Source organism: Drosophila arizonae, chromosome 2 (genome assembly GCF_054131065.1).
Source record: "Drosophila arizonae isolate 15081-1271.41 chromosome 2, UAZ_ARI_1.0, whole genome shotgun sequence".
Lineage (NCBI taxonomy): Eukaryota > Metazoa > Arthropoda > Insecta > Diptera > Drosophilidae > Drosophila > Drosophila arizonae.
This window is the reverse complement of record NC_142922.1, coordinates 1,465,565-1,493,467: the sequence shown is the minus strand read 5'-3', so window position 1 is coordinate 1,493,467 and position 27,903 is coordinate 1,465,565. Positions and strand designations below refer to the sequence as shown.

General features: G+C 38.3%; 3 protein-coding genes across 3 annotated transcripts; all 3 read left to right on the top strand.

Annotated features, from left to right (window-relative positions):
• The first annotated feature begins 1,622 nt into the window (after nucleotides 1-1,622).
• LOC108609755 (17-beta-hydroxysteroid dehydrogenase 13) lies at nucleotides 1,623-4,596 on the top strand. Its single transcript, XM_089476560.1, has 6 exons — nucleotides 1,623-1,877; nucleotides 3,039-3,194; nucleotides 3,250-3,426; nucleotides 3,847-3,919; nucleotides 3,987-4,293; nucleotides 4,364-4,596. Exons 1-6 carry the CDS (start codon nucleotides 1,716-1,718, stop codon nucleotides 4,446-4,448), a joined length of 960 nt encoding a protein of 319 aa, XP_089332686.1. The 5' UTR covers nucleotides 1,623-1,715; the 3' UTR covers nucleotides 4,449-4,596.
• A 1,522-nt stretch (nucleotides 4,597-6,118) lies between these two features.
• On the top strand, nucleotides 6,119-9,380 carry LOC149270171 (17-beta-hydroxysteroid dehydrogenase 13). The gene is made up of 6 exons (XM_089476559.1): nucleotides 6,119-6,361; nucleotides 7,825-7,980; nucleotides 8,036-8,212; nucleotides 8,633-8,705; nucleotides 8,773-9,079; nucleotides 9,151-9,380. Exons 1-6 carry the CDS (start codon nucleotides 6,200-6,202, stop codon nucleotides 9,233-9,235), a joined length of 960 nt encoding a protein of 319 aa, XP_089332685.1. The 5' UTR covers nucleotides 6,119-6,199; the 3' UTR covers nucleotides 9,236-9,380.
• A 5,488-nt stretch (nucleotides 9,381-14,868) lies between these two features.
• Nucleotides 14,869-22,813, top strand: lmd (lame duck). Its single transcript, XM_089476357.1, has 4 exons — nucleotides 14,869-15,242; nucleotides 15,412-18,453; nucleotides 19,215-19,376; nucleotides 21,750-22,813. Exons 2-4 carry the CDS (start codon nucleotides 17,029-17,031, stop codon nucleotides 22,476-22,478), a joined length of 2,316 nt encoding a protein of 771 aa, XP_089332483.1. The 5' UTR covers nucleotides 14,869-15,242; nucleotides 15,412-17,028; the 3' UTR covers nucleotides 22,479-22,813.
• The last annotated feature ends 5,090 nt before the right edge of the window (nucleotides 22,814-27,903 follow it).

Sequence of the window (27,903 nt, the reverse complement as noted above, 5' to 3'; positions counted from 1 at the left end):
AGTCCCATTAAAATTGGAAAATCATCGATAGCTATTGCTATGATCATTGCATCATTGCATTCAAATTACATACATATATAATTTATACAATTTTGACTTTTAATAATATATATTTATATCCATATATTGGATACCGGCTTCAAGCTAGCAGCAGATCAGCGCGATTTTCCTATATATGTGCACACACTCATCGTCTATTCTATGCGTACAGACAGAAGCGCTCCTTTTCTCACATTCTTAGAATTTCGATTGATTTCTGGACTTTCTAGCCGTTACTGTAGTGTTGTCTGATGACGCTCTCTTAATAAGCTATTCTATTTTAGCAACTGGCTGAAGGTTCGCACCTCTTCGGTGTTTTTGTTTTCATACATATTTCGCTTTTTATAAAATAGATATTTTATTGGGAAGGTGCGAGCTTGACTAAATGGCACTTAATACTTTTCTTTTTCTTAGTTGAATAATTTTATAAGTTTAAATTTGTTTCTTCTTGAATACATATACGCAAATACATACATATGTATATATGTATATTTGTAAGTCTGCACGCATTTGTATGTGTGTATGTATGTATGTATGTGCTACTTAAGATATTTTGACATGAAGATGCTATTCGGCTTGGGTGCGAGTTCAAATCCCGCGGAAAACTCGTTTTTGTAAATTGCAAATTTTGTTGTTATTTTAGCTTTTTTATATTTTATTAATTTTATAAAAATGTTTTTCGATATGCCAGGTCCCTAAAAAGTCGTAAAAATTATTTTTGGGGCATCGATAGAGGAGGCTACCAGTAATTAAACTAACCAAAAATTCTATCTCTTAAACTGTAGAATATATAAACGTTTACGGTTTGCCACGCCCCTATGAGCGGACATATATCTACCATAGCTCGTTGGACGTGGGTGGTCAACCCGCGTATATATACAAAATTTCAGGTCTCTAGCATCAATAATGTCCAAAATATAGCCGAATTCGAAAAGTCACTATATTTTCAGGTCCGATTTGCCACGCCCCTAGTAAGCGTAGATATATAATTTATTTTAATTTATAATTTTCACCCATCTTTATAGAATTAAAACATCAGCTGACGTGCAAAATTTCAGCATTCTAGGTTTATAACTTTAGGAGATACAGTTTTGTCCGATTTGCCACGCCCCCAACGGGCGGAGATATATCCGCCATAGCTCGTGATCTTGGGTGGTCGACTCGGACCTACATACCAAATTTCAGCTTTCTAGCTCTTCAACAAACATGATTTCTGGTATATCGGAAAATGCATTTTCCGATTTGACACGCCCCTAGTTTGCAGATCGGAAAAATTTTAACACTTTATAAATCGGAGATATACACGAATATGTGTTCCGAATTTCAAGTATCTAGCTTCAATAGCGCCGAAATAGATTGCTTTCATACGGACGGACAGCAAGACGGACATTGCAAAAAACCAATATACTCATTTCACTTTCGTGAATGAGTCTAATTACGTTTCGAATAAAAGATCTTTCATTGCAATCAGACATAAAAATTAAAATTCTTACTTACTTTTTGTCTCTGATTGGAAACCAGTTATTCAAAGACTACAGAGTATTCAAGTATAAATTAAATCTGGACTTTTTAGACCAACATTGACTCCACCGTAAAATTGCAGTTAGAGTTAGTTCGTTAAATATAATAAAAACGCGTTGCGGCTCGGAGCTCAAAAGTTCTCTGGCAGTCGAGTCATGGCGCTCTCAAATACTCAGATTAGGCTGCAGGCTTACTTAGCCGTGTTGCTGCTGCTGTTCTCCAGCCCCCTGCTGCTGCTGATTGCATTGATATACCAGATATGCCAAATCAGCCTGAGATCGATGTCTACGAAATCCATAAAAGACGAAGTGGCGTTGGTATGTGTGAAGAGTGAAACTAAATTGGTGTAAAACGAATTGTTATAGACAAAAATATATTACAAATAATAAAATAGTGCTTATATCGGATGCGAGTGACTGTGATATACCCATGGCATGAGCTTCATGCAGAGCTACTATTATAATCGTTCCTGACTTCTTGCATAGATAAGTGACACGATCTCATATGCCGCGGCTGCTCTTGTTCTTCGCATAGCTTCCATAGTTAGATATACCATTTTCAACTTTCCGTACATGCAACTGACATTGAAATATCTGAGTTAGTAAACTTCCAGACTGTACTAGATAATGGCTGAGATCAATAATAAATTCAGTAATATATTTTAAATGGGAATATACATGTTAAGATTCATTCTTCTAGCATTAATAGCCCTCGAGATCGAGATGATCCGACACATAAACTGACATGCATATGCACTCTACAGAGTGCATTTATTTCTCGGCTCAGAAGTCTGACACTCGACTTTCATGCATTATAAACAATTATGCACTTTGGTTTATTAGCGAGAGATAACGAGTTGCCTCTAGGACTACGTCTAGTTCTACCTTATATATTGATATTCGAGTTCAGACATTCGAAATTTACTTGGGTTTGGCACAGCTTAGCGAATGTTTCTGGTCATTCACTCTGGATTGACCATTTGTCTTTTTCTGCAATTTTCTGGTGATTTTGAAGAGATAATTCAAAATCGCATTACTCACAATGTTTGTGATCATTCCTTCATTCTTTTCTTTGCAAGTAAAATTTATACGGATTTCAAATTATAATACAAGTTAAGACTTGAGAAGAATTTGTATATGAGCTCTGGTGAGTCAGGCGCTTGAAACGTGCCTGAAATATCTGAAAAAGTCAAACTTTGATTTCAATTTATATTAAAATATTGATCAATTTGAAGCAAATTTTATCTGAGCTCTTATTGTATGTGAAACTTGAACCGCTTTTAGGGATTTAGATCTAGCTGATAGAGTAAATATATTAATAGCTACATAGTATACTCTGTATAACAATAAACACAGGAAAGGTATGATCTTCTACCCTGTGTATCCTGTCTCTTTATTTATTACCAATGCCTACAATGGGGTCTGCAGCCTACCCTGTATAGGGTATAAATGATTACAATAATTGTATTTATCCATCAGGTAACTGGAGCTGGTCATGGACTTGGACGTGCGCTAGCCCTAGAGCTGGCTAAGCAGGGCTGTCATATAGCCATAGCTGATATTAATTTGGAGGGTGCTGAAGAAACAGTGCGACAAATCAATGAGGCTTTCCCGGTGCGCAGCAAGGCATATAAGGTACACAATATAGACTTTGTTTTTGCTATCAGAAATTATTTTAGCAACTCTCCAGGTGAATGCGGCTAGCTATAGCGAGCTGAGTGAGCTGAAATCGAATATACTGAAAGATCTTGGACCGGTAACGATATTAATAAATAATGCTGCAATTCTGCTGCTCGACAATCCCATGGATCCTGATCCCAAGGATATTCAGCGCATGATCGATGTCAACTTCTCATCTCATTTTTGGGTGAGCTTAGCGATATTTGAAGTAAAGTGAAGAGTGACAAAGCAAGAGTGATAATATTTGGGATGAGTATATTTTGGCAGATATTCAAAAATCTAGCTAGATTTGGTATTTGATAATACAGCCGTAATCGAAAATCGCGATAAATTGAAAAAATTTCTACCCCCTTGAAAAAAGTTCGTTCTCAATAATGAATAACGGATCCCCTTGCCATTTCGAATTCTCGGGATTCTACTATAATATGGTTTAAATTTCTACCAAAACTTTTATTACACTAATTCTAAATTGGTATGAAACTAGCTTTAAAATCAAGTTAGTAAGAATATAATATATCGAATCATATTCCTTTGATTGAAATTGCTCTTATCTGGTCACCTTTTATATATGATATAAAAATAATATTTTTTCAATTTTTCCACCTAGACAAAAAAACTGTTTTTGCCCCAAATGAAGGAGCTGAACAAGGGGCACATTGTCAGCATAAGCTCCTGCAGCAGTAAGCATAAACCTAACTGTATATGATATGATATGTTTAATTGAATCCTTTCCTTTTTCGATTTTAGGCATCTTGCCCTTTCCCTATAACAGCGCTTATTGCTCCACCAAGTTTGGGGTCACAGATCACATGAGGGCGCTGCGCCTGGAGTTGGCCTTTGAGAAACAGCAAAACATCCACGTGCTAACGGTTTTGCCCTGGTTTCTTCAAACCAACAAAGAAGTCTGCGAATTGAATGAAATGGTTAACTTCAGCGATTTTTATCCTCTCATCAGAGGCGCCAGTGCCGCCCGTAGTATCGTTAAGGGTATTCTAAATAACGAGCGTGAAATCTTTTTGCCCGATTTCGTCTCCCTCTTATATCGTCTACTACAGTAAGTCTCTGAAGTGGATAAAATCTCTACAGAATATTTATATTTCAATTAATTTCCATCCTCTTCACAGTCTGTTTCCGCTTAGCTGTCAGGAGAAAGTATTTCTATTATTGGCAAGAAGAAAAATTGAGATTATGGTCAAAGTACGACCCTAAGCTAGTGCTTATCAAAATTAGTTTTCGGTAACAACTAAATTTCGATGAAAAGTTTTATATTATCTATTTTGTGATTCTTTTTTTTTTATACATTTTTTATACTTTTTATAAATTGCAAAATAAAATGAACATTTGTGTTAAAAATTTATATTTTATATGTTTTTCTCGCTCTGGAATGTGAAATGTTTAGAAATTAGAAATTTGAAATATACACTCTGTATTTACAAGGTATTCACCCGATCCACCCACTAAGAGCTTTTGGGTAGTGAATGTGTATTCAGCAGTCGGTAGTGCACGACTGCCACGTTCCTAGATGTTTTGAATTCGGACTTAAAATATTTTAAAACTATTAAAGAATGAAAATTAATGCTCTAAACCAATATACTCTATTGCTCATATGAAGAAGTATAATAATTACTTTCACTGCTTCCATCAGTACTCGTTAGCTAAAACATTTCATAAGCCTTTCACAACCCTCTAAGCCCAGTTCCATATTATTACCGAGGTGTTAATGATGCACATATTTATGCCTGTGACACACTATGAATACACATTCACACACACACACACACACACACGCACATACTGAGATTTACATATGTTTACCGTAGAGGAGTCCGTGGCGTGTTTAGCTGTACGCCTCATTGGCCAGCTGATTGAAAACTCCGAATGTGGCAATGTCAGCGCTTCAGTTTGTTTGTCTTTTTGTTGCTTTAATTTGAAAGGGCTGTGAATGAACGAGGGACTTCCGCTCCCAATTATCGATCGATCCTCGACTAGGGAGACATTTGACTAGTAAATATTTTTCTCATTTGATGAAGTCGTAAATTTGGTTGCTGTTATTTTGCGTGGGAACTTTTTGCTGGCTTATCGAGTATTCCATACAGAAACTAAAACTAAACTAAACATCTAATAGATATTGATTTGTATTGCGATCGACTTGCCCATAACATTTTGAATAGGGCTAGCTATGAATAATACGAATTCACTGCACATATACACATAGATACAGGCAGTAGTTTGTCTTGACTCACTTTGGCTAATTTGTTTTCAAGTAGCTTCAGTTCTAGTTGACTTCTTCTAGACTTGGGACTCCAATACTACTAAACAAATTTATGTTTTATCACTTTGGTGAGAAAAGTAACTATAATATAATTATTATTTATAGACTCTATATTCACCACAAGAAGGTACTTGACATCTATAGCTTACATAGTACTCTATCAATTCGCCAAAAACCAAACTTCCTCATATTATATTTATCGATACTATGATAGTGTAATGAAATATGAGAAGAACGATGGAGAAAGGCTCAGCTGCTGCTCAGCAACAGCATCTCAAGCACTTGAATTTATCTATTCGTATAATCCTAGCCGAATAAATAATGGCACATAAGTGTGCTGAGGCTAGAATTACCCCACTTAAAAATTTACGTTTCGAATAAAAAATATTTCATTGCAGTCAGATTAAAATTAAAATTCTTACTTAATTTTTGTCTCTGATTAGAAACCAGTTATTCAAATACTACAGCGTATTCAAGTATAAATTAAATCTGGACTTTTTAGACGAACTTTGACTCAACCGTAAAATTGCAGTTAGAGTTAGTTCGTTAAATGAAAATAATATTCAGGTTTGCATTGAGAGATCAGGGTGTGTTTTCAGTGTTGTTTAGCACTGTTTCAAGAACGCGAAACAGTCGTGAAGTGAACGCGTTGCGGCTCGGAGCTCAAAAGTTCTCTGGCAGTCGAGTCATGGCGCTCTCAAATACTCAGATTAGGCTGAGGGCTTTCTTAGCCGTGTTGCTGCTGCTGTTCTCCAGCCCCCTGCTGCTGCTGATTGCATTGATATACCAGATATGCCAAATCAGCCTGAGATCGATGTCTACGAAATCCATAAAAGACGAAGTGGCGTTGGTATGTGTGAAGAGTGAAACTAAATTGGTGTAAAACGAAGTGCTATAGACAAAAATATATTACAAATAATAAAATAGTGCTTATTTCGGATGCGAGTGACTGTGATATACCCATGGCATGAGCTTCATGCAGAGCTACTATTATAATCGTTCCTGACTTCTTGCATAGATAAGTGACACGATCTCATATGCCGCGGCTGCTCTTCTTCTTCGCATAGCTTCCATAGTTAGATATACCATTTTCAACTTTCCGTACATGGAACTAACATTGAAATATCTGAGTTAGTAAACTTCCAGACTGTACTAGTTGAATCATATGAGATTATGGCTGACTAGGGTAAGGCATACCAAATTAAAAACATTTATAATTGGTTTGGCCAAGGATCTCTCTCTCTCTTCAAGTAGTATCTCGGTTTTGATCCATAGTCAAATAATGGGCTGAGATCAATAATAAATTCAGTAATATATTTTAAATGGGAATATACATGTTAAGATTCATTCCTCTAGCATTAATAGCCTTCGAGATCGAGACGATCCGACACGACACTGACACGCATATGCACTCTACAGAGTGCATTTATTTCTCGGCTCAAAAGTCTGACACTCGACTTTTAGTTAGGTTATATTATAGTATATATACTTTTAATAGACTCACAGTATATACGCTAGAATATATAAGTCGACTCTAAGGTGAATAACACTTGTTTCTAAGCCACTTACACACCTATCGAGGCAAAAAGAATACAAAATATCAACAACATTTAAGAGCACAGATCAATGCCAGATCACCGCATGCATAATAAACAATTATGCACTTTGGTTTATTAGCGAGAGATAACGAGTTGCCTCTAGGACTACGTATAGTTCTACCTTATATATTGATATTCGAGTTCAGACATTCGAAATTTACCTGGGTTTGGCACAGCTTAGCGAATGTTTCTGGTCATTCACTCTGGATTGACCATATGTCTTTTTCTGCAATTTTCTGGTGATTTTGAAGAGATAATTCAAAATCGCATTACTCACAATGTTTGTGATCATTCCTTCATTCTTTTCTTTGCAAGTAAAATTTATACGGATTTCAAATTATAATACAAGTTAAGACTTGAGAAGAATTTGTATATGAGCTCTGGTGAGTCAGGCGCTTGAAACGTGCCTGAAATATCTGAAAAAGTCAAACTTTGATTTCAATTTATATTAAAATATTGATCAATTTGAAGCAAATTTTATCTGAGCTCTTATTGTATGTGAAACTTGAACCGCTTTTAGGGATTTAGATCTAGCTGATAGAGTAAATATATTAATAGCTACATAGTATACTCTGTATAACAATAAACACAGGAAAGGTATGATCTTCTACCCTGTGTATCCTGTCTCTTTATTTATTACCAATGCCTACAATGGGGTCTGCAGCCTACCCTGTATAGGGTATAAATGATTACAATAATTGTATTTATCCATCAGGTAACTGGAGCTGGTCATGGACTTGGACGTGCGCTAGCCCTAGAGCTGGCTAAGCAGGGCTGTCATATAGCCATAGCTGATATTAATTTGGAGGGTGCTGAAGAAACAGTGCGACAAATCAATGAGGCTTTCCCGGTGCGCAGCAAGGCATATAAGGTACACAATATAGACTTTGTTTTTGCTATCAGAAATTATTTTAGCAACTCTCCAGGTGAATGCGGCTAGCTATAGCGAGCTGAGTGAGCTGAAATCGAGTATACTGAAAGATCTTGGACCGGTAACGATATTAATAAATAATGCTGCAATTCTGCTGCTCGACAATCCCATGGATCCTGATCCCAAGGATATTCAGCGCATGATCGATGTCAACTTCTCATCTCATTTTTGGGTGAGCTTAGCGATATTTGAAGTAAAGTGAAGAGTGACAAAGCAAGAGTGATAATATTTGGGATGAGTATATTTTGGCAGATATTCAAAAATCTAGCTAAATTTGGTATTTGATAATACAGCCGTAATCGAAGATCGCGATAAATCGAAAAAATTTCTACCCCCTTGAAAAAAGTTCGTTCTCAATAATGAATAACGGATCCCCTTGCCATTTCGAATTCTCGGGATTCTACTATAATATGGTTTAAATTTCTACCAAAACTTTTATTACACTAATTCTAAATTGGTATGAAACTAGCTTTAAAATCAAGTTAGTAAGAATATAATATATCGAATCATATTCCTTTGATTGAAATTGCTCTTATCTGGTCACCTTTTATATATGATATAAAAATAATATTTTTTCAATTTTTCCACCTAGACAAAAAAACTGTTTTTGCCCCAAATGAAGGAGCTGAACAAGGGGCACATTGTCAACATAAGTTCCTGCAGCAGTAAGCATAAACCTAACTGTATATGATGAATATGATGATATTGAATCCTCTTCCTTATCGATTTTAGGCATCTTGCCCTTTCCCTATAACAGCGCTTATTGCGCCACCAAATTTGGGGTCACAGGTCACATGAGGGCGCTGCGCCTGGAGTTGGCCTTTGAGAAACAGCAAAACATCCACGTGTTAACGGTTTTGCCCTGGTTTCTTCAAACCAACAACGAAGTCCGCGATTTGAATGAAATGATTAACTTCAGCGATTTTTATCCTCTCATCAGAGGCGCCAGTGCCGCCCGTCGTATCGTTAAGGGTATTCTAAATAACGAGCGTGAAATCTTTATGCCCGATTTCGTCTCCCTCTTATATCGTCTACTACAGTAAGTCTCTGAAGTGGATAAAATCTCCAACAAAATATTTATATTTCAATTAATTTCCATCCTCTTCACAGTCTGTTTCCGCTTAGCTGGCAGGAGAAAGTATTTCTATTATTTGCAAGAACACAAATTGAGATGATGGTCAAAGTACGACCCTAAGCTAGTGCTACCGAAACTAATTTCGGTAACAACTAAATTTCGATGAAAAGTTTTATATTATCTATTTTGTGATTCTTTTTATTTTATACATTTAATTACTTTTTATAAATTGCAAAATAAAATGAACATTTGTGTTAAAAATTTATATTTTATATGTTCTTCTCGTTCTGGAATGTGAAATGTTTAGAAATTAGAAATTTGAAATATACACTCTGTATTTACAAGGTATTCACCCGATCCACCCACTAAGAGCTTTTGGGTAGTGAATGTGTATTCAGCAGTCGGTAGTGCACGACTGCCACGTTCCTAGATGTTTTGAATTCGGACTTAAAATATTTTAAAACTATTAAAGAATGAAAATTAATGCTCTAAACCAATATACTCTATTGCTCATATGAAGAAGTATAATAATTACTTTCACTGCTTCCATCAGTACTCGTTAGCTAAAACATTTCATAAGCCTTTCACAACCCTCTAAGCCCAGTTCCATATTATTACCGAGGTGTTAATGATGCACATATTTATGCCTGTGACACACTATGAATACACATTCACACACACACACACACACACACGCACATACTGAGATTTACATATGTTTACCGTAGAGGAGTCCGTGGCGTGTTTAGCTGTACGCCTCATTGGCCAGCTGATTGAAAACTCCGAATGTGGCAATGTCAGCGCTTCAGTTTGTTTGTCTTTTTGTTGCTTTAATTTGAAAGGGCTGTGAATGAACGAGGGACTTCCGCTCCCAATTATCGATCGATCCTCGACTAGGGAGACATTTGACTAGTAAATATTTTTCTCATTTGATGAAGTCGTAAATCTGGTTGCTGTTATTTTGCGTGGGAACTTTTTGCTGGCTTATCGAGTATTCCATACAGAAACTAAAACTAAACTAAACATCTAATAGATATTGATTTGTATTGCGATCGACTTGCCCATAACATTTTGAATAGGGCTAGCTATGAATAATACGAATTCACTGCACATATACACATAGATACAGGCAGTAGTTTGTCTTGACTCACTTTGGCTAATTTGTTTTCAAGTAACTTCAGTTCTAGTTGACTTCTTCTAGACTTGGGACTCCAATACTACTAAACAAATTTATGTTTTATCACTTTGGTAAAAAGTGAGAAAAGTAACTATAATATAATTATTATTTATAGACTCTATATTCACCACAAGAAGGTACTTGGCATCTTTAGATTACATAGTACTCTATCAATTCGCCAAAAACCAAACTTCCTCATATTATATTTATCGATACTATGATAATGCAATGAAATATTAGAAGAAAATTAAAAATGGTTAGCCTGTAAGGTATATAAAAATATATGTTTCGAAATTCCAGTCAGTAGCATATAGGGTTTTCGAGTTGTATGAAATCAAAGAAATCCAATTATAGGGTATCAAAAGTATTGTTCCAATTGGGACTTCACTATTGTCATGATACTTACATAAATATATTTTGTCTTGTACACATATGTATGTATGTCTATAAATCTGCCTAACAAGTAGTCGAATTTTCCTTAAATTTCCCATAAAAATTGAATAATTAAAATTGATTTTGGGGGCGTTCAGTTTCGTTCGGCTGCTTGTAAAATAGTCTTTTTCTTGTTCTCTGCTGTCGCTGTTCGAGATGTTTATAAATACAGTCAATTTGGTGTCGAACCTTTGAACCAGTCGCACATGTGCGACATTGCGGCCGTTGTTTGGTTGTAAAAATGTCAAGAGGTCATAGTTGTAGTACTACCCGATCAGGCCGACGCATGGAGCACGGAGTGACAGAGTGACACTTTTTCCAAAATTTGTTGTTCCTTTCAGAAATGTGAACAAATCAGGGACAAATGAATCAACTGCATCTAGCTGCGACCATGGCACGCATGTCAGCGCAATCATTTGACATTTTGACAGCCCTATATACCCGCCTGCGTATAAACACATTGTATGATCCACTAAGAGTCCAAGTTGAAGTTTGAGTTGATCAGATTTCAAAATTGAAAATTCGATTTGTATAGAGATGGTGTGGTTGATAAACATATTCTTGACTAAAGTCAACTAATCTGATTCTGACATGTACATATTAATTATATTATCAATATACCCTCTCTAAATATAAAAGCATTTAATTTATTCATTTTACTCAAATGGAAATCATTTTCACGTGAATAAATTTCTATAGAAATAAAAATTGATGACGAATTTAATGCATGAACAATTTATATTTAATTTTTATTTATTTTTTAACAGATGCGATAATTGTTAAGTGTTTATTTATTTATCTTTAAAATGTTGCTTTAATATGAAAATATAGATATTTTGACAACACTTACCTATTCAAATAGAAATGAATAAGAAAATTATTCTATAAAATACCCTGTACAAACTATGAACTCTCTCTGTGGATAAACATATAAAGAGATATTTAACATTATTATTATTATTATAATTATTGGTCTTTGCCTATGGTATAGATGTATACACATACATAGGTATTTATAGAGGTAGAAGTAGAGAAGCTAGAATTATCTCACCCATATCCCTGATGATATACGGATCTATCCACTTTTCTTAAGAGTCTATTAGAGGGTATTTAAATTATTGGAAAAATGATGTGTCTGCGGAAATGGCTAAGCTTTTTTTTCCTAATAAACGCAGACAGCTTCGCGCGTCATTCAGCCATCATAGAAAATAAGAGCTTCTTCCACCTAACGAAGTCTGAATACTCTATTCTGAATATAAGTATGTGTGTAAATATTTACATAGATAATAATATATATTTAATTTCTATTTATAATTTAACCAATTAAATAAAAGACTTGGAAAGTTGTAAACTTTGTTTACTCAAATGATATTCAAAATAAAATATTTGATCATTTCAAGCTTTTACTCAGAAATTTTTAATTGAATTTTAAGTTATGTCATGGTTGTATAATTTGTCAGTTAACTATAATGGATTTACAGATATTTTATATAATATATAAGAATACATATAAGTGCGTAATGAATGAAATTCAAGCCGCCTCCTCGTTTGTCACATAGCCAAAGTATCCGCAATAAAAGTCAGCAGCAGACCAAAATGAGATCATAGCGCGGGCGATGGTCTGACGATGGCTGCTGCTCTTTACCTTAGTGCCAACGTTTTTCTGGACAAGTGGCCGTGCGACATCTATGTCAAAATGTGTCTACAATCTGATAATTTTAACAATGATGTAAGCTGTCGCACTTTGTGCGAAAAAAGCCAAAAAAGAAAATCGAGCGAAAGAAAAGCGAAAAGATGGCAATGTTTTGGGCGCGTGGCCAATTTCCTTTGCCTCTGCCTGCAGAGACTTTGTATATATACATATGTATGTATGTGGGTATGTCTATATATATATAAATGACAAATAATCAAATGTGTATTATATGTCGAGTGTTAAACGCTTCTGAATTGACTTGAGGCAAGCTGCAGCTGTTATTGGCAACAGAGCGTGCGCCAGCAGGCGGCGTTTGCCAAAAACATAAATTTCAATTAAATAGTAATGGGATGTACCAAGAGGGATACACACACACGTGTCCATATATTTATTATATGCATGTATGTATGGATATAGATGTAGTTATACACGACTAACTACTCAGCTAATAGCTATAAATCACAATTACCTGTTTCTGACCTGCGTCACGCCAACAAGTTTGACAGCTGAGAGAGGCTGCAGTCAGACCTATCGACTCCGTCATACTCGTCCGTTGAAGCAATAGTGGAATGTATATCAATATATAGTAGAATCCGGCTATAACGACTCCGCTTATAGCGTTCGTACGGCTATTGCGACGAAAATTCTGTTCCTCCGACAAACTTTGATGAGCAAACTTATACGGTTAAAGTCTCTTTCGGCTATACCGACGGTCCTTTGAGGGTCGTTATAACCGGATTCAACTGTATTTGATTTGATTCTACTGATCTGATTTGCTATAAGTCTGTAGCTTATAGATCAATGTGTAGATACATTGTTTTTTTTTTTTTCCATATTTTAAAGCTAACAATTCAAACCCCATTTGCCACGCCCTCCACAGATGCATACAAGACATCTTAAAGATAACAAATGATGCAAATCCATCACAAATATATTTGTATGCTAGTGTTATACGCATCATCAAAATGAATACACCCCCGATTCAAACATGGGCGAGCATAAACACGTAGAAATAGTACAGCAAATGCAGCAAAATGGCAAAAATGTTTGCCATGCAAATTAAAAACATATTGTCAGGCCGCTTGCTATGCTGGATAAAATGCTAAAAATAGCCAAAAAAAAAAAGTCGAAGAAAATGAAATGAAAAGTTCTGCGTGCACTTGCAGTAGCTTGCATCTGTGCTGTGGAAAAGAGGCGAAGCCACATGAGCACTTGAGGCCAGGGACAGGGCAAAGTGATCAGCATCAACACTCTATCCAATTGCCAGGAGTGAGTGTGAGTGTGTGTGTGTGTGTGTGTGTGTGTGCCTCATGCCGCAGATGAAATAGTTGTTGCTTCGGAAATGAGTTGCGTTAATAAATTTAGCTCATAGTCAACGTATGTACATATATACATATATACACTTTCTTAATGCGATGAACTCAATGAAAATTGGAAATTTCGGGGTATGATTAGTCTCTTAAATTATATGTAACAGGCACTTGATGCGCATTAACAGGTGAGTCAATTTGGTTATTTGATAAGCCAGCTTCAGTTCTTGGTGCTACAGTTGCCTAACCCTGAATGAAATGTATTAAATAGCATATAAAAGTTAAATCAAAGAAAATAGTATCGATTTGCATAATAAAGCCAAAATTTAAAGCAGTTTGTATTTAATGATAATGTTGAATTCCTTAATGGAGCATTCATTGTATTCATTTGCTGGAAATTTATTACGAACACACAAAGAAAACGTGAGGTCGATTGGCAAAAGCTTTTGGTCTTTAACGCAAAGCTCTGGCTGTTGCTCCATGCATGTGCACACATACACATACACACTCCCCAATGCGTGCATTCGGGCTGGCATTCTATAAATAGACTCGCAAATGTGATTGATATGTGTTTGCTTGGTCAGCAGGTAGCGACCTTATCGGAGTGAAAGGGATAGAGAGTGCAGGAGTGGCGCCGTCAGCAGAGATGGAGTGCGAATTCATTGCCGATTAAAAAGGGGGGCGCAGGTGCGGGTTCGAATCTGGGCAATAATTCACTTAATTTAGTTCTTCTATAATTTTAGTTTAATAAGTTTTTTTTAATACTTAGTAAATTTGTTTTTTTTTTTATTTAAATGTATATATTTATAATTATATATTAAAAAAATTGTTTTCAAAGTTTTTTTTCTTTTTTTTATTTATGTTTACATTTAATTTTTTCCAACCTCTAAATTTTTTTTTTGATAATATGCATATTATGCACGAGTTCAGATAATTTATTTTTTCTATAACTTTATTTCTTAAAAATTTATTTTTTTATTTATCTTTTTTTTTTTTTTTTTTTTTTTTTTTTTTATTAAAAATAATATTTTTTTTTTAAGTAAAATTTTCTTCATATTTTTGACTTTTTATTAATTTATAATATTTTTGCAGACATAAAAATAATTTTTTATTTTATTGTAGTATATTTTCTTTTATTTTACAATTAAATAATTTACTATTTTAAGTTTTTTTTTTTTTTTTTTTTTTTTTTTTTTTTTTTTTTTTTAAGGGTATCTCATAGTCACACATTTCTCACAGCATCACTCCTACTTGTCTTTTTATTATTTTCTGGCGCTGCCCGAAGAGACAAAATATTATGAAGCAATAAAAAACTAGTGCTAAAGCATTCGACAAAAAAGGAGGAATTGGAACCTAAAACAGACTTGCACCATGTGTGCCATTGTCATTGCCAGTGGCACTACCAGTACCAGTACCAGTGGCTGTGGCTGTGCCGGTGCCATTACCCGTTGATCGCCGCTGAAGACGAAAAAAAGGTCCCCGTTCGGTCACGCGCTCAGTTGAAAATGTGAAAATGTAAATATAAATGCGCACACACAGCTTAGAGCAAGCCTCAACATAAACTGCATGTTTGCTGCCTCACTCTTGCCCTGTGTTTTTTGTTGTTGCTAGTAATGAATATTTACATTTATATTCTCTTCTCCCTTTTTCGTTTTAATACACGCACATCTGCATGAAATGCCAGCAAATTTAGCCTAGGCGCAAGCAGCGTCACAGCGTCACAGCTCCACAGCTCCGCAGCTTCACAGCTCACGCATAATTTCTATAAGACTCATATAAGTATAGTTCGTATGCTGATCGCCGCGTCTCATCACGTCGCATCGCGTCGCGGCGGGCGCACATGACGCTCGGCAATAAATGGGTGGAGTCGGCAGCAGGAGTCAGAGTGCACGAGTGCGCGAGTACGGGTGTGCACGACTAGCAGATACCCAGGAATTGCACTAAATCCACGTGAGCATATCAATATATATGATGCCTAGCTATATACACATATACATATGCATATATACATACATAAACATGCACATACAGACACTCATATACTCACTTGTATACATACACACACTTGCACTCTCATAACACACATACATACATCATTTCAACTAATATTATATGTTTTATAGGCGTTTAAAGTTGAAAAATGAATAGAACCGAATATTAATGCTAGACACAGTAAATACATTTAGAAGTCGTACTCGTTTGTTGTGTTGTTGTTGTGATTCTTCCTCGTAATTTTGATACCTTCCATGCCTATTGTACATACATATGTACAAAGGCCCAGCTACTGCTACTACCTCCAAATGTAAGTCGATTCTTAAGGACTAGTGGAAAATATTCACATTATGAACTTGTCAGTATCTAGATATATACTTGCCGATAATTTATCTAACACATTCAGTGACCTTAGATAATAAATTATATCAAATATGGATGTCCCAAGAACAAAAACTCGAAATAAACTTGATGGCAGCTGGCACTGCTGTTCTTAGCTCTTACTGGATGGGGGGCCTACCGATTGACGTATGGGTAGACTGAAAAGATAGACGACCTGACGGACAGAGCTAGAAGAGTTCGACTCTTTATGTTGATTAATATCTCATGAGTGTAATGTAGACACGCCCCCATCAACCTGTTACCAACACTTTGCCAGTTTCCACATACCCCTTTCTTCTCAAGGGGATTACAGGGTATGATTACTAAAAGTGTTGCAGCTGTAACAGACGCACATGTGCGCTGGTGCTTGCTTGTAAAGGAGAATAATCTCCAAAGAGTAGCAAACAGCACAACAACAACAACAACAACCGCTACGACAACAACAACATTAGCAACAACAACAACAACAAGAAGCGATGATCTTGACAGGGTGTCGCAGTCGCAGTCGCAGTCTCCATAGACGTCGCAGTTGACGTCGCCGTCGCTGTCACCGTCACCGTCGTCGTCGTCGTCGTCGTCGTCGCCGCCTCACAGCTCAGGACGAATCTTTCTTTCGTTCCGGGCATTTAAATATCGTGCAGCCAGTGAACTGCGAGTTATTGTCAGATACAACGCGGTGGCGTGAACAGCACAAAAAAGAAAAGCCAGAAGCAGAAGAAGAAGAAGAACTAAATACTAGAAACAAAAATTATTGAAATAGAATCAAGAGTGATTTGCGCGAGTGTGTGTGTGTGCGTGTGCGTGTGCTTTGGGATTTCCCGCGTCGAATTACGTATTTTTTGGCAATCGGCCGAGCCGTTCGATTCGATTCCGAGTGTGAGCGAGTGCCGGAAGTGAGAAGCCCTCTCGTCCAACTATAGATGTCGGCATGTCTGGCACAATGAAGTCACAGCAGCTGCCTCTGAGCATACCCGGCCAGTGCGAGGAGCTCTTCGGCCAGGCGAAGGGCAACCTGGGCAAAGTCTACGGCGAAAGTGTTTGCTATGATGCGTTCATGTCGCCGCCGCTGAGTGCGACGACCGGACACGGGGATCTGGCAGTGCAGAGTAATAACGGTAAAGCCAATGGCGGCTACTTCACCTGTGATGAGATGCAATTTCCGGACTTCTCGCACCTGTGCTTCGCCAGCGAGACGCCCACCTCGGCCTTCAGTGACTACAACAGCTACGCGGCCGCCGAGCAGGATCGGGACGACATCGTCTGCGCCGTGTCCGAGCCGTCGGGCATGCCCTATCAGCAGGGCCAATACACGCAGCTCAATCGCGAGGACGTCTTCCGCTTCGAGCCGGAGGATATAGCCCGACTGACCGCCGACAGCAGGCCAGGCGGCGGCTATGCTGAGGTGAATGGCCTGATGCAGGTGCCACAGGTGCCACAGGTGCCGCACACGCCCTACACGCCTTGCAGCGCGCCCAGCCAGCCGCCGACGGTCCATCAGGACATTGACTACTTCAACTATGACGAGGTCAACTGCCAGTCGAAGAATCAGTCGCCCTGCTCCTCGCCCCACCTGGATGCCTGGCTCAACTTCAATCTCGGCGAGCTAACAACAACAACAACAACAACGACAGCAACACCAACTCGGGAGGCCTCGCCCAAGCTGTGCAACATTTACGACCAGCAAATGACGACGATCAAGCAGGAGGAGCAAACCCAGAAGCTGCCCTCGATGAACTCGACCTTCGGCACGCCCCAATGCGCGCCCATCTGCAACAACTATGGAGACTACTCCAATCTGCTGCAGGACGAAGTGATCTATGACTATGCCAAAGAGTTTCCCACCGAAAACCTAGAGCATCACATTGAGAAACCAAATCGTGAGCATAAAGTCATCTGGACGATCGAGGAGCTGGACGAACTGGTGCTCAATGAACAGCAACAACAACAACAACAACAGCAACAACCACAATTGATCAAGTCTGAGCAACAGCATCCGCCCAGCGACGATGAAGATGAGGATGCAGATGATGCTGCAGATGCTGAGGTGGACAAAGATGAGGATGAGGATCTGGACGATGTGTTTGCCATGCCGCCCAAGAAATGCGATCCATTCGACGCCGATCGCGATGAGGCTGTGCCGTTGATCTGTCGCTGGACCGACTGCAACATGGAGTTCATGCAGCAGCACCTCTTCGTGGAGCACATCGAGAAGTGCCACGTGGATGTGCGCAAGGGCGAGGACTTCTCCTGCTTCTGGCTGGATTGCTCCAGGCGCTACAAGCCCTTCAATGCGCGCTACAAGCTGCTCATCCACATGCGGGTGCACAGCGGCGAGAAGCCCAACAAATGTCCGGTGAGTTGGGAATGGATGTCGAATGCATTAGGCGGCGTTACGCGGCCTAGGCTGAGTAATATTTTCTGCCAAAAGTTGTCGAATCGAGAATAGTTCATTCTCTCTCCCCCTCCCATACTTTATAGATAGAGAACATTTTTGGTAGCATAACAATCCCAATCAGAGAGTTAGATTTTCTATAGCTTTAGTTATACAGATACTTCAATATACATCCCTTACTTCCCTTATAAAAGACTTGAAATGTCTCTAGAAATGTTTTATATTTCTAAAACGAAAACACAAAAAATATTTTTGTTTTCATTAAAAGAGATTCAATTGAATAAACAGAAAATCAAAATCCTTTGCCATCTGGGTCTCGTGCATATTTTTAGACCCTCGTTAGAGTTCATATTTATCGCGGCGACAGCATAAACATCATTAAGTAAACAGGATATTTGAGAGCGTTCCGCGCTGCTTGAGGCACTTGAAATGGAACCGAGATAATACTAATGGCATTTCGTGGGCCGTGTCAAGTTTTCGATTCCCTTTCAAATGGATATTTTCTGATGCCACGCCCGAGTGCCAGGATGACTTGATTTGTGCCCAGCACTTAGGTTATTTTTTTTCTCTGTGCACACCTGCAAAAGCCCAAAGGTGTCGAACAAAAAATTGGTTCGCTTCTGCAGTGGGGCCCGCTAGACAACTGTTATACAACTGTTATATTTGGGTGCAGCGAGCGAGTTGGCAGTCCAATAACCCATTTTTACCACTTTTCATTACAGTTTCCGGGCTGCAATAAAGCCTTTTCACGTCTCGAAAATTTGAAAATTCATCAACGCTCGCACACAGGTGAGCGGCCTTATGGCTGTCAATATAAAGGTTGCCTTAAAGCGTTCAGCAACAGCTCGGATCGTGCGAAACATCAAAGAACACACTACGATACGGTGAGTAGTCATTTCCCCTCTCTCTATCTTTCTCCCTCTCTCCATTTAGTTATACGTTTTTTATTATACCCTCTACCCCAGTGGGCAATGCGGGTATATTGGTTTGGATGCTATTTATGTAACATGCAGAAGCTAGAGTCAATTTTGCTGGCAAATAGCTTGTCCATCTGTATAAACTCATGGATCTCGAGAAATATCAGAGCTACAGACTTGAAACTTGTAATGTATAAGCTTGACGCCAAATGCAATGTAAATTTAATAGTTTGGTTTTATATCTGCTTGCATTTGCATAATCTCGATAAATATCGCTATATTCATATAGTTTTTGAAGCATACATTGAACATCATAAAAGCTAGAGATGCAAAATGTGGTGTACTTTCTTTTGTAATAACTGCAATTATTATAAAATATATTTCTTTTAAGTAGCTTCATTCATAACAAAAATGATATACAAATATCCATTTGCTATAGTATACTCTTCTACTTTGGTAGACAAACACAATTTTATGTTATAATCGTACCCTGAAATTTTCGGTCAGATCGTATACATGGAACTCAAGTTAAGAAAGAACATATTCTGAAGAGTGGATTAATTATGTACCAAAAGAACGAGAACAAAAACAGCATTGGCTTAAACGACTGTCACAAAGTCATTTCAAAGCAAACTTTAGGGTAATCGCCAGTCGGGCACTTCCCACTATTGCTCTCTTGCTCGTTTTGTATGTATGTGTGTGTATATAAAGGTATATACATGTCTCTGTGTGTGTATAAGTACGATATGCAAGCAATTTGCTATCCGTGTCAAAGGAAATTGAAATGCTCGCGGCATTTGGTCGCCTAGCAGCCGCATTACCATCTCCATCTCCATTGCCATCGCCATCGCCATCTCCAGTATCAGCTCCATCTCCATCTCCAGCTTTGCTCAAGTGCAGCTTAAAGTTGAGGTCGTATTTGCCCTATCAGAGCCTACAGGCCCGTCAAATGGAAGAGACAAAAAAAGCATATGTGAGCTGTACTATTTTGGGTAAAAATTGGGCTCGCGTCGCTTCGGCCTCTGTTGTGACTATTTTGGGTAAAAATTGGGCTCGCGTCGCTTCGGCCTCTGTCGTGACATCTGCACATTTGGCTGATTGATTTATAGTTTTTACGTATGGCCAGGAAGTGCGCCCAGTGCCCAGGCCAATCACGACAATAGAGAGCAAAGCAGCCCAGCATCCGGAGATCGACAGAGCAAAAAACCGCAGCAGCAGCAACGGCGGCAGCGGCGGCAGCAGCGCCAGCTGAGAAATTGAATAAACTAAACGAGTTATGCCTAGGCTTAAGCTGCCTTCACTCCACGCATACCAAATGCTAACTGTTAGCCAATCACTTGTGTTTGTGTGTGTGTGTGTGTGTGTGTGTCCTTATGGTTCAATTCGACAGGCCTCGCGGTCAGCGTGGACAATGCCTGAATAAACAAGTTCAATATGCAACGATTTGCCATTTGAGAGTGCTTGAACTGGATGTGAACGACTAGAAGATGCCCTGTACCGCTTTGCTAAGCATTTATTGATTACTTTTCAAGTAGATATCTCTAAATAGAGATTATATCTATATATTTGAACAACAAAACACATATGAGAAGTTGAGTTATATAAATTGAAGGATTGGCGGAATCACAGAAATCACATTCGGAAAAACTGAAACTCTATTTGACTTAGAGATAACGAGATATACGGATGGAAATATAGATGGAGAGATATATAATATATGAGGGAGTGAAGAAGAATATAGAAGGAGAGCAAGAAGAAGAAGACCATTAAGAAGAAGTAGGAAATGAAGAAGAAGAAGAAAAAAGAAGAAAAATTAAGAAGGCCATTAAAAAGAACTAGAAGAATTACAAGAACAAAAAGAAGAAGAGGAATGAGAAGACAAATAGGTCTAGATCAGGTTATTAAGTGGACCTGATCTAGACCAATTTGTTTTCTCATTCTTCTTCAGATTCATGGTTAGAGCGACTCACAGAACACTATAATCAAAGAGAGAGAGAGAGAGAGAGAGAGAGAGAGAGAGAGAGAGAGAGAGAGAGAGAGAGAGAGAGAGAAGAGGAGAATGTGCAGGCAAGCAGGACTATAAAGATCGACTTGACTTAAATAATCCTCAAAATGCATATATAAGTATATTCTTTTGCCTAACTTCTGCACGTGACATACATCCCAAGAAAACCAATATACCCCAAATATACATTTTTCATGTGCTCTGTGTGCTATTGGGGCTATGCCATGCCTATATTTGTCTGTAGCATACATTTGGGCTGGCGTCTATAGCAGCCACCCAAATAGATCAAGTAATAACAGATTCTTTTCCAATGCTTCTTCTTCTTCCGACAACAGAAACCGTATGCGTGTCAGCTGCCGGGATGCACGAAGCGGTACACGGACCCCTCGAGCCTGCGCAAGCACGTCAAGAACCACGGCCTGATGCGGCGCAAGTCGGCGAGCGCAGCTGCCGGCGGATGCAGCGGCCGCAAGGCGGCTAAGGCGCGGCGCAGCTCGGAGTCGGCTGTGGCCGTGAGGGCGGCAGGTGAGCAGCGGACGCAGCGCAGCAGCAGCTGCAGCGAGGCCACGCAGCTGATGCAGTGCGAGGCACCGGAGAGTCGACAGAGCTTAGGCGAGCAGCCCAATGATAACAGCAATGCCGTCAAATTCAATGAGCTCTCCAACTGCATCGTTATCGTGGAGCAGCAGCAGAGCGAAGCCCCACCTGACAGGTACTCGGCTGTCAGCTACGACAGCTTCAGCTGCTACATGACCAAAGCAGCGACTGAGACGGACGCCGTGAACATCTATGGAGCTCCAGAGCCGAATAACCAAAGCTACAATGAAAACCTGCAAAAGTTCAATGAACTCGAGCAGCTGTTACCTGGCGAGCTGCAAGGCGCAGGTGTTGCCTTCGGTGCGGGCGACAGCAAGTGCCAGCTGAACGAATTCGTATCCTTCGAATACGTGCGAAAGTATCTGACGGATGCCTTCGACCCGCCCACTGCGAAGAGACCAAAGAGTCCGCTAGACAATAATCAGATTGAAAACGATTTCCAAAGCTACGATCTTCAGTTTATATAAGAGTAAGAAAGAGAAGAAGAGAGAGAGGGAGTTTGATTAACTCCAAGTGAGATTGCCAAATATTTATATTCTAAAGATCTCAGAAATAATGTATATAGTCAATTGTTTTTATAGGCACGAAAGACAGTGTTTAGATGTAAGGCTAGTTCCATAAGTCCAAACATTCATTTAATACACCTAAGTGATTCGAAAATGTCTTCCCAACTTGAAATTTAGCTGTAAGTCTGGCAATATATACAGACATATATATACGTTTAGGCTAATCGTTAGTAGAGCTTTAGTCAATTGATAACTTAAATAAAAAATATCTTTAAAGATTTGGATTTTTTAAGAAATTTGTTTTATTTCAGTATTTACTTCACTATTTTTTGTATTTTTCTCTCCTTCCCGTTACTTCATTATCTAGTGTTGTCATATTCTTCATATTTAATGGCGTACCTTCTCTTTCCTCATACTTCTTTACATTTTCTTTTACTCGTCCTTCCTATTTCTATTTATACCTCTTTTGCTTCATCTCTTTCCGTCTATATTTCTTTTACTCAGTCTCATTCTTTTTCACCTTCCTCTTCAGTAATGAACATAATTCTCATAAAGGGATTTCTCTATTGCATAGCATGTCCCATAATATTCATGATCTTACATTGTTTCATACGTTCAAAGCTTCCTCTCATAATATGGTTCTATATTCGTTGTACTACCACAATAATAACACTAATTTGGCTCAGGGACATTTTTGAGGAGGGCTAATAATACCCCCTCCGCCATGCATTTAAAAGCGGCGCGAGTTCGTTAGTTAATATGCAGGCAGAGACTGGGCTTCATTACCAACTATTGCCGTACTAGGACGCACACACACTCACATACACACGCGGAGAGACACTTCCATTTACACAGAATAACAAGTAAAAACGATGTAATGGGGATTGACCGATTGCATAATACACCTTCTGGGGCAAAAAGTGAAGTGTGTAGCTTTGATATAGTTCTCGGGTGAGTGTATACAATAGATATACTAATTCCTAATGCAACATATCTATCTTAACACCCTATCCGACAAGGTATCTATATATGTATAATCCATATATCAAGCATCTACTTCCACTAACATTTTGCAAAACTAATACACCCCTTTCCCCATAGCGACGGAGCATGGTAAACAACAGAATGTAAAGCAATTAAAAGCAGTGCAACGGAAACATGCAGCGTCAAAACGAAAATATCCATAAAGCATGAGCAGGAGCCCAATTTGGAGCTTTCGCTTTGTCATATAACGGACTGCATGCTGTGGCTACAAGTGCCCGACGATTTTGTTGTTGTTTTCCGTTTCTGTGTATATGTTTTTTTTTTTTTTATATATATTTTTGTTGAGTGGCAAAACTGCAAGCAATATGCGCCATGGAGCTAAATATTTACGAACACACGCGGACACAGGCAGCCATTGCATACGCCCCGAGGTCATGCACTTTTATGAAAATTACACAATGCGGTGCTAAATGCACGTAACTGCTTAGCCAACATGCTTCAAATTATGTGCGTTAATCAGCAAACGTTATATGCACATATATACAAACGTAAATATAAATATATGTATATATCCTATTCCCTCTCTACAATTATTCAATGCTAAACCAATAGTAAGAGGCAGAGAGAGAGAGAGAGAGAGAGAAAACTGTGAGAACACATACATTTTTGCTCGCTCACAGAATCAACTGCACAACTAAGATTGCAGCACATGTCCAGTCCGAATATCAACAGTAGCTGCTCTCTCTCTCTCCCTTTTAGTCCTGCTCTCTGCAATTTGCATTTCAAACATACACAAACAACACTAAACGCTTTCATTGTCTTTTATTGTCCACCCTGTGCGCTCTTCACTTAAATGCTCTTTGCAAATTTAGTGATCCCTGCAATTCATTTGGACACACACACATATAACAGCATTATAAAGAGCTTACTACGCGCTCTTCATTTCAGCGATTCATCTATTCGTATGAGAGCACGCACATACACATGCACACACATACATACTATTACACTATAAAGAGCTTACCGCGCGCTCTTCAGCTTATCCCTTCCACAGTATTTACATCGCACTGTGCGTCGCTTACGTTTTGTTCATATTTATGTGTGCTCTCTGGCCCTAGGCACCAGCTCAGGCTGTTTGGCCATTGGTCGTCGGCTGGCAAAACTAACGGTTTTTTCTCTGCGTTTGTCGTTTCCGCTAGCAATTATGCAAATTGTGAGATTGCCACACGCTGATACGTGGAAATTCCATGCATTTACAATTTTCTAATCAATGAAATTTTAATTTATGTCGCCGTTGCACAGTTTCTGCATATTTTGCAACTCTTTGGCGCTTTGCTGATTTCATAGAGATATTTGTGTTTCAATTAACAGATCTTAACACAAATTGAGTTTGTCCAAGTTAAAAAAAGAAAATCAGCTACGGCAGCGCATTTTAATTTAATAATTGAGTTTTTTTTTTTTTCCTCATGAAAGTCACATTGATTCATTTTAATATAATCAGGGCAAGCGCAAATGAAAGCAATGTTCGACTGATAAACACGCCTATGGATTGTAATTAAGTTTACGCTGACATCGTGCCTTTTTATACCCTGGACCACATTAAGCCAAATGGGGTATGCCAAGTTCGTGTGTGCTTCTGTAACAGGTGAACGGAAGAGCTAACTTTCTCTGCTGTCCCTTTGGTAGTGTGTATCTCGAGAACTATATGAGCTAGAGACGTGGACTTTGATATATATATTCGTGTATATTATACGCTATTTGATATCATATTTTCACTTAAAATCTCTGGATATATTCATAATATTCTATAATATCGAAATTTGAAATGTGTATATTATACGCTATTTGATATAATCATTTTCACCTAAAATCTCTGCATACTTTCATAATATTCTATAATATCGAAATATGAGTTCTTAAGCATTCCGCCTAACGATTATAAACTCATTTCCTTTTCACATTGAGTCTTTCTTTATATAAAGATGAATCTTAGATTTTTTGTATAATACTCCAGGGCAACTGTCAGTCGTGCATACTGCTACTGGAGCCAGTCTTTTTTGATTCATCTGGTTTTTTTCCTTCTTATTTTTATTTCATACAATTTGCGGCAATTTTCAATATTGTCGTTTCGCTTCTGATTTGTCTAGCAGGTGGGATCACGTTTTCATTTTTAATTAAATAAATGATTTTCATTGATGACATTAAATATTGTCAGAAGGGAATTTAAAATATGTGTTTCGCCCATCAGACGAATGAGTTTCCGTTTTTGTAACTCCCATTTGCCATCAAGCTAAATTACATCTATAATACTTATCTGTATGTTTTATAGTTGGGAAAATCAACTGTATATATGTAAATATATGTATATGTGGAACGAAAACTTGTTACCAGAGCGTAATTAGAAGCTTTTCCGGCAGGTAGATGCTCTTCTTGACATTAAATTTATGACAACCGCACATGTTGCGCCGTTATACTTTCCCTACAACAACAACAACAATAACAACAACTGCATTAGCTACAGCAACAACTACAGTTGGAAAACTTTAGCGAGGACTTTGTCTTATGGGTAACAGCTGCATCATTAAAAGATTTTCCAAATTTTCGAGAGAGAGAGATAGAGGGAAAGAGAGAGCGATAGTGAAAGCAATAGCACGTATACGCCATGTAACACATATTAGGCTCTTTGCTGTACTACACATTAGCATAGAGCCATTGATTTGTGGGTAGTGATAAGTAATTTAGCCTTTTTATGGCTAGAGCCAGCCTTTTTTAAGCTGTTACTCGGAGTACATGAGTAAAAGGTGTATGAAAATTGACTAAATAACAACAATGGAGAAACTGCGCATTTTAATGGCTTTTTCTGTACAAATGCATCTCTCTCAAGATCCACAAAAGCTAGATACTTGAAATTTTAGATATATGCACAAGAATGTTACACAGAGCAATAGTTAAAATCTTTTTCTAATTACTCAACGCATTCACACAATACCGATAAGTATCGATATTCAATTTAGGTTGTAATGAATATAAACGAAATAAAACTCATTTTACGTAATACAATTTCGTAATATAATATATAATGTACAACAGCAACAAGAGTATTCCCAGGAATATCCATCAATATCCCAAGTGCTTGCTTTGTTTATTTTTGCCAATTACTACGAGACGATAATTATTTTCAATTGATAATGAAATGCAATTAGAAACCGCTTGTGCCGATTGCATTCTCACAGACCGAGCACCAAACCGCAAAAAGGTAAGAAGAAGCAGATGAAGTGGGAGGAGGATGAGGAGGAGGAGAAGGAGGCGAAAAGCAAAGCGAAATAAGGTAAAGTGTAACAAAAACATTAATTTACACAATTTCCTTTTGCCATTCGCATTTGCCGGCGAAGGATGTCGCCGCCGCGCACTGAGCCTGCATAATGAACCATAGAGTCTGTAATTAAAGTTTGTCGAAGCCTTTGCTAGCTGCTCACTGTTGACGATGCCAGCAGCAACAGCAACAGCAGCAGCAACAGCAGCAGCAGCAACAGCAACAGCAACAGCAACAGCGGCAGAAAGCATTATCAGAAAATCAATTCCCGCATCAGGATGACGCAAAATAGAATTCAATTAACGCGCTTAAATTAAACTGCCACTTCCGGTTTTGATGACGTTTTAATCTGAGCCTCCATCATCCGACATCCGACATCCGACGGCCGTAGTCCGTGCTCCCACGTCCGGCGTCCGACGTCCGTAGTTTTGTCCTGCAGACAGCAGAAAATTGTTCGCTGCGGTCCGTGTTCACGCCTTCTGACAATCCAATCTGACTGACTGCGCCTGACTACGACGGGGTCATATCGTCGCTTGCCTTGACAGTTACTTAAAGCCCTGCTTGACCTGACAACACTATTGTTAATACCCTGTAAGCAATGAGAGATGGCACTGTGGGTATATTGCCTATGTGCACTTTTATGTGGCAGGCTGGAGCTGGCCTATCTGGAGTCAATATGGGCTTTAGTCTATATCTATATGTAAATGAATGCATAGATCTCGAGAGCTATAAGAGCTAGAATTTTTGGCATTTCACATAACTACTTTTGCATATACTACCTAACTTCCGGATTCTAGCCCATAATCTAAGTTAAGGTTTAAGTCAATAATGCGCTAAATAGTCTCAGACAATAAGCTGCAATAAATGAATTTTAAATAACAAAAAAAAAAAAAAAAAAAAAAACTACCTAACTTTAATTAAATATTTTCATTTGATGCCTCATGTAATATCGGTAAATAAAAATACATGGGCTTTCGTCCTTAACTCTTTGTGCTAGCGACATCAACTACTAAATTTGATTCATAAGAATAAAATATTTATTAGCTAAATAAAATGAAGGAAAAAGTAAAATAAGTAAAATAATAGTAG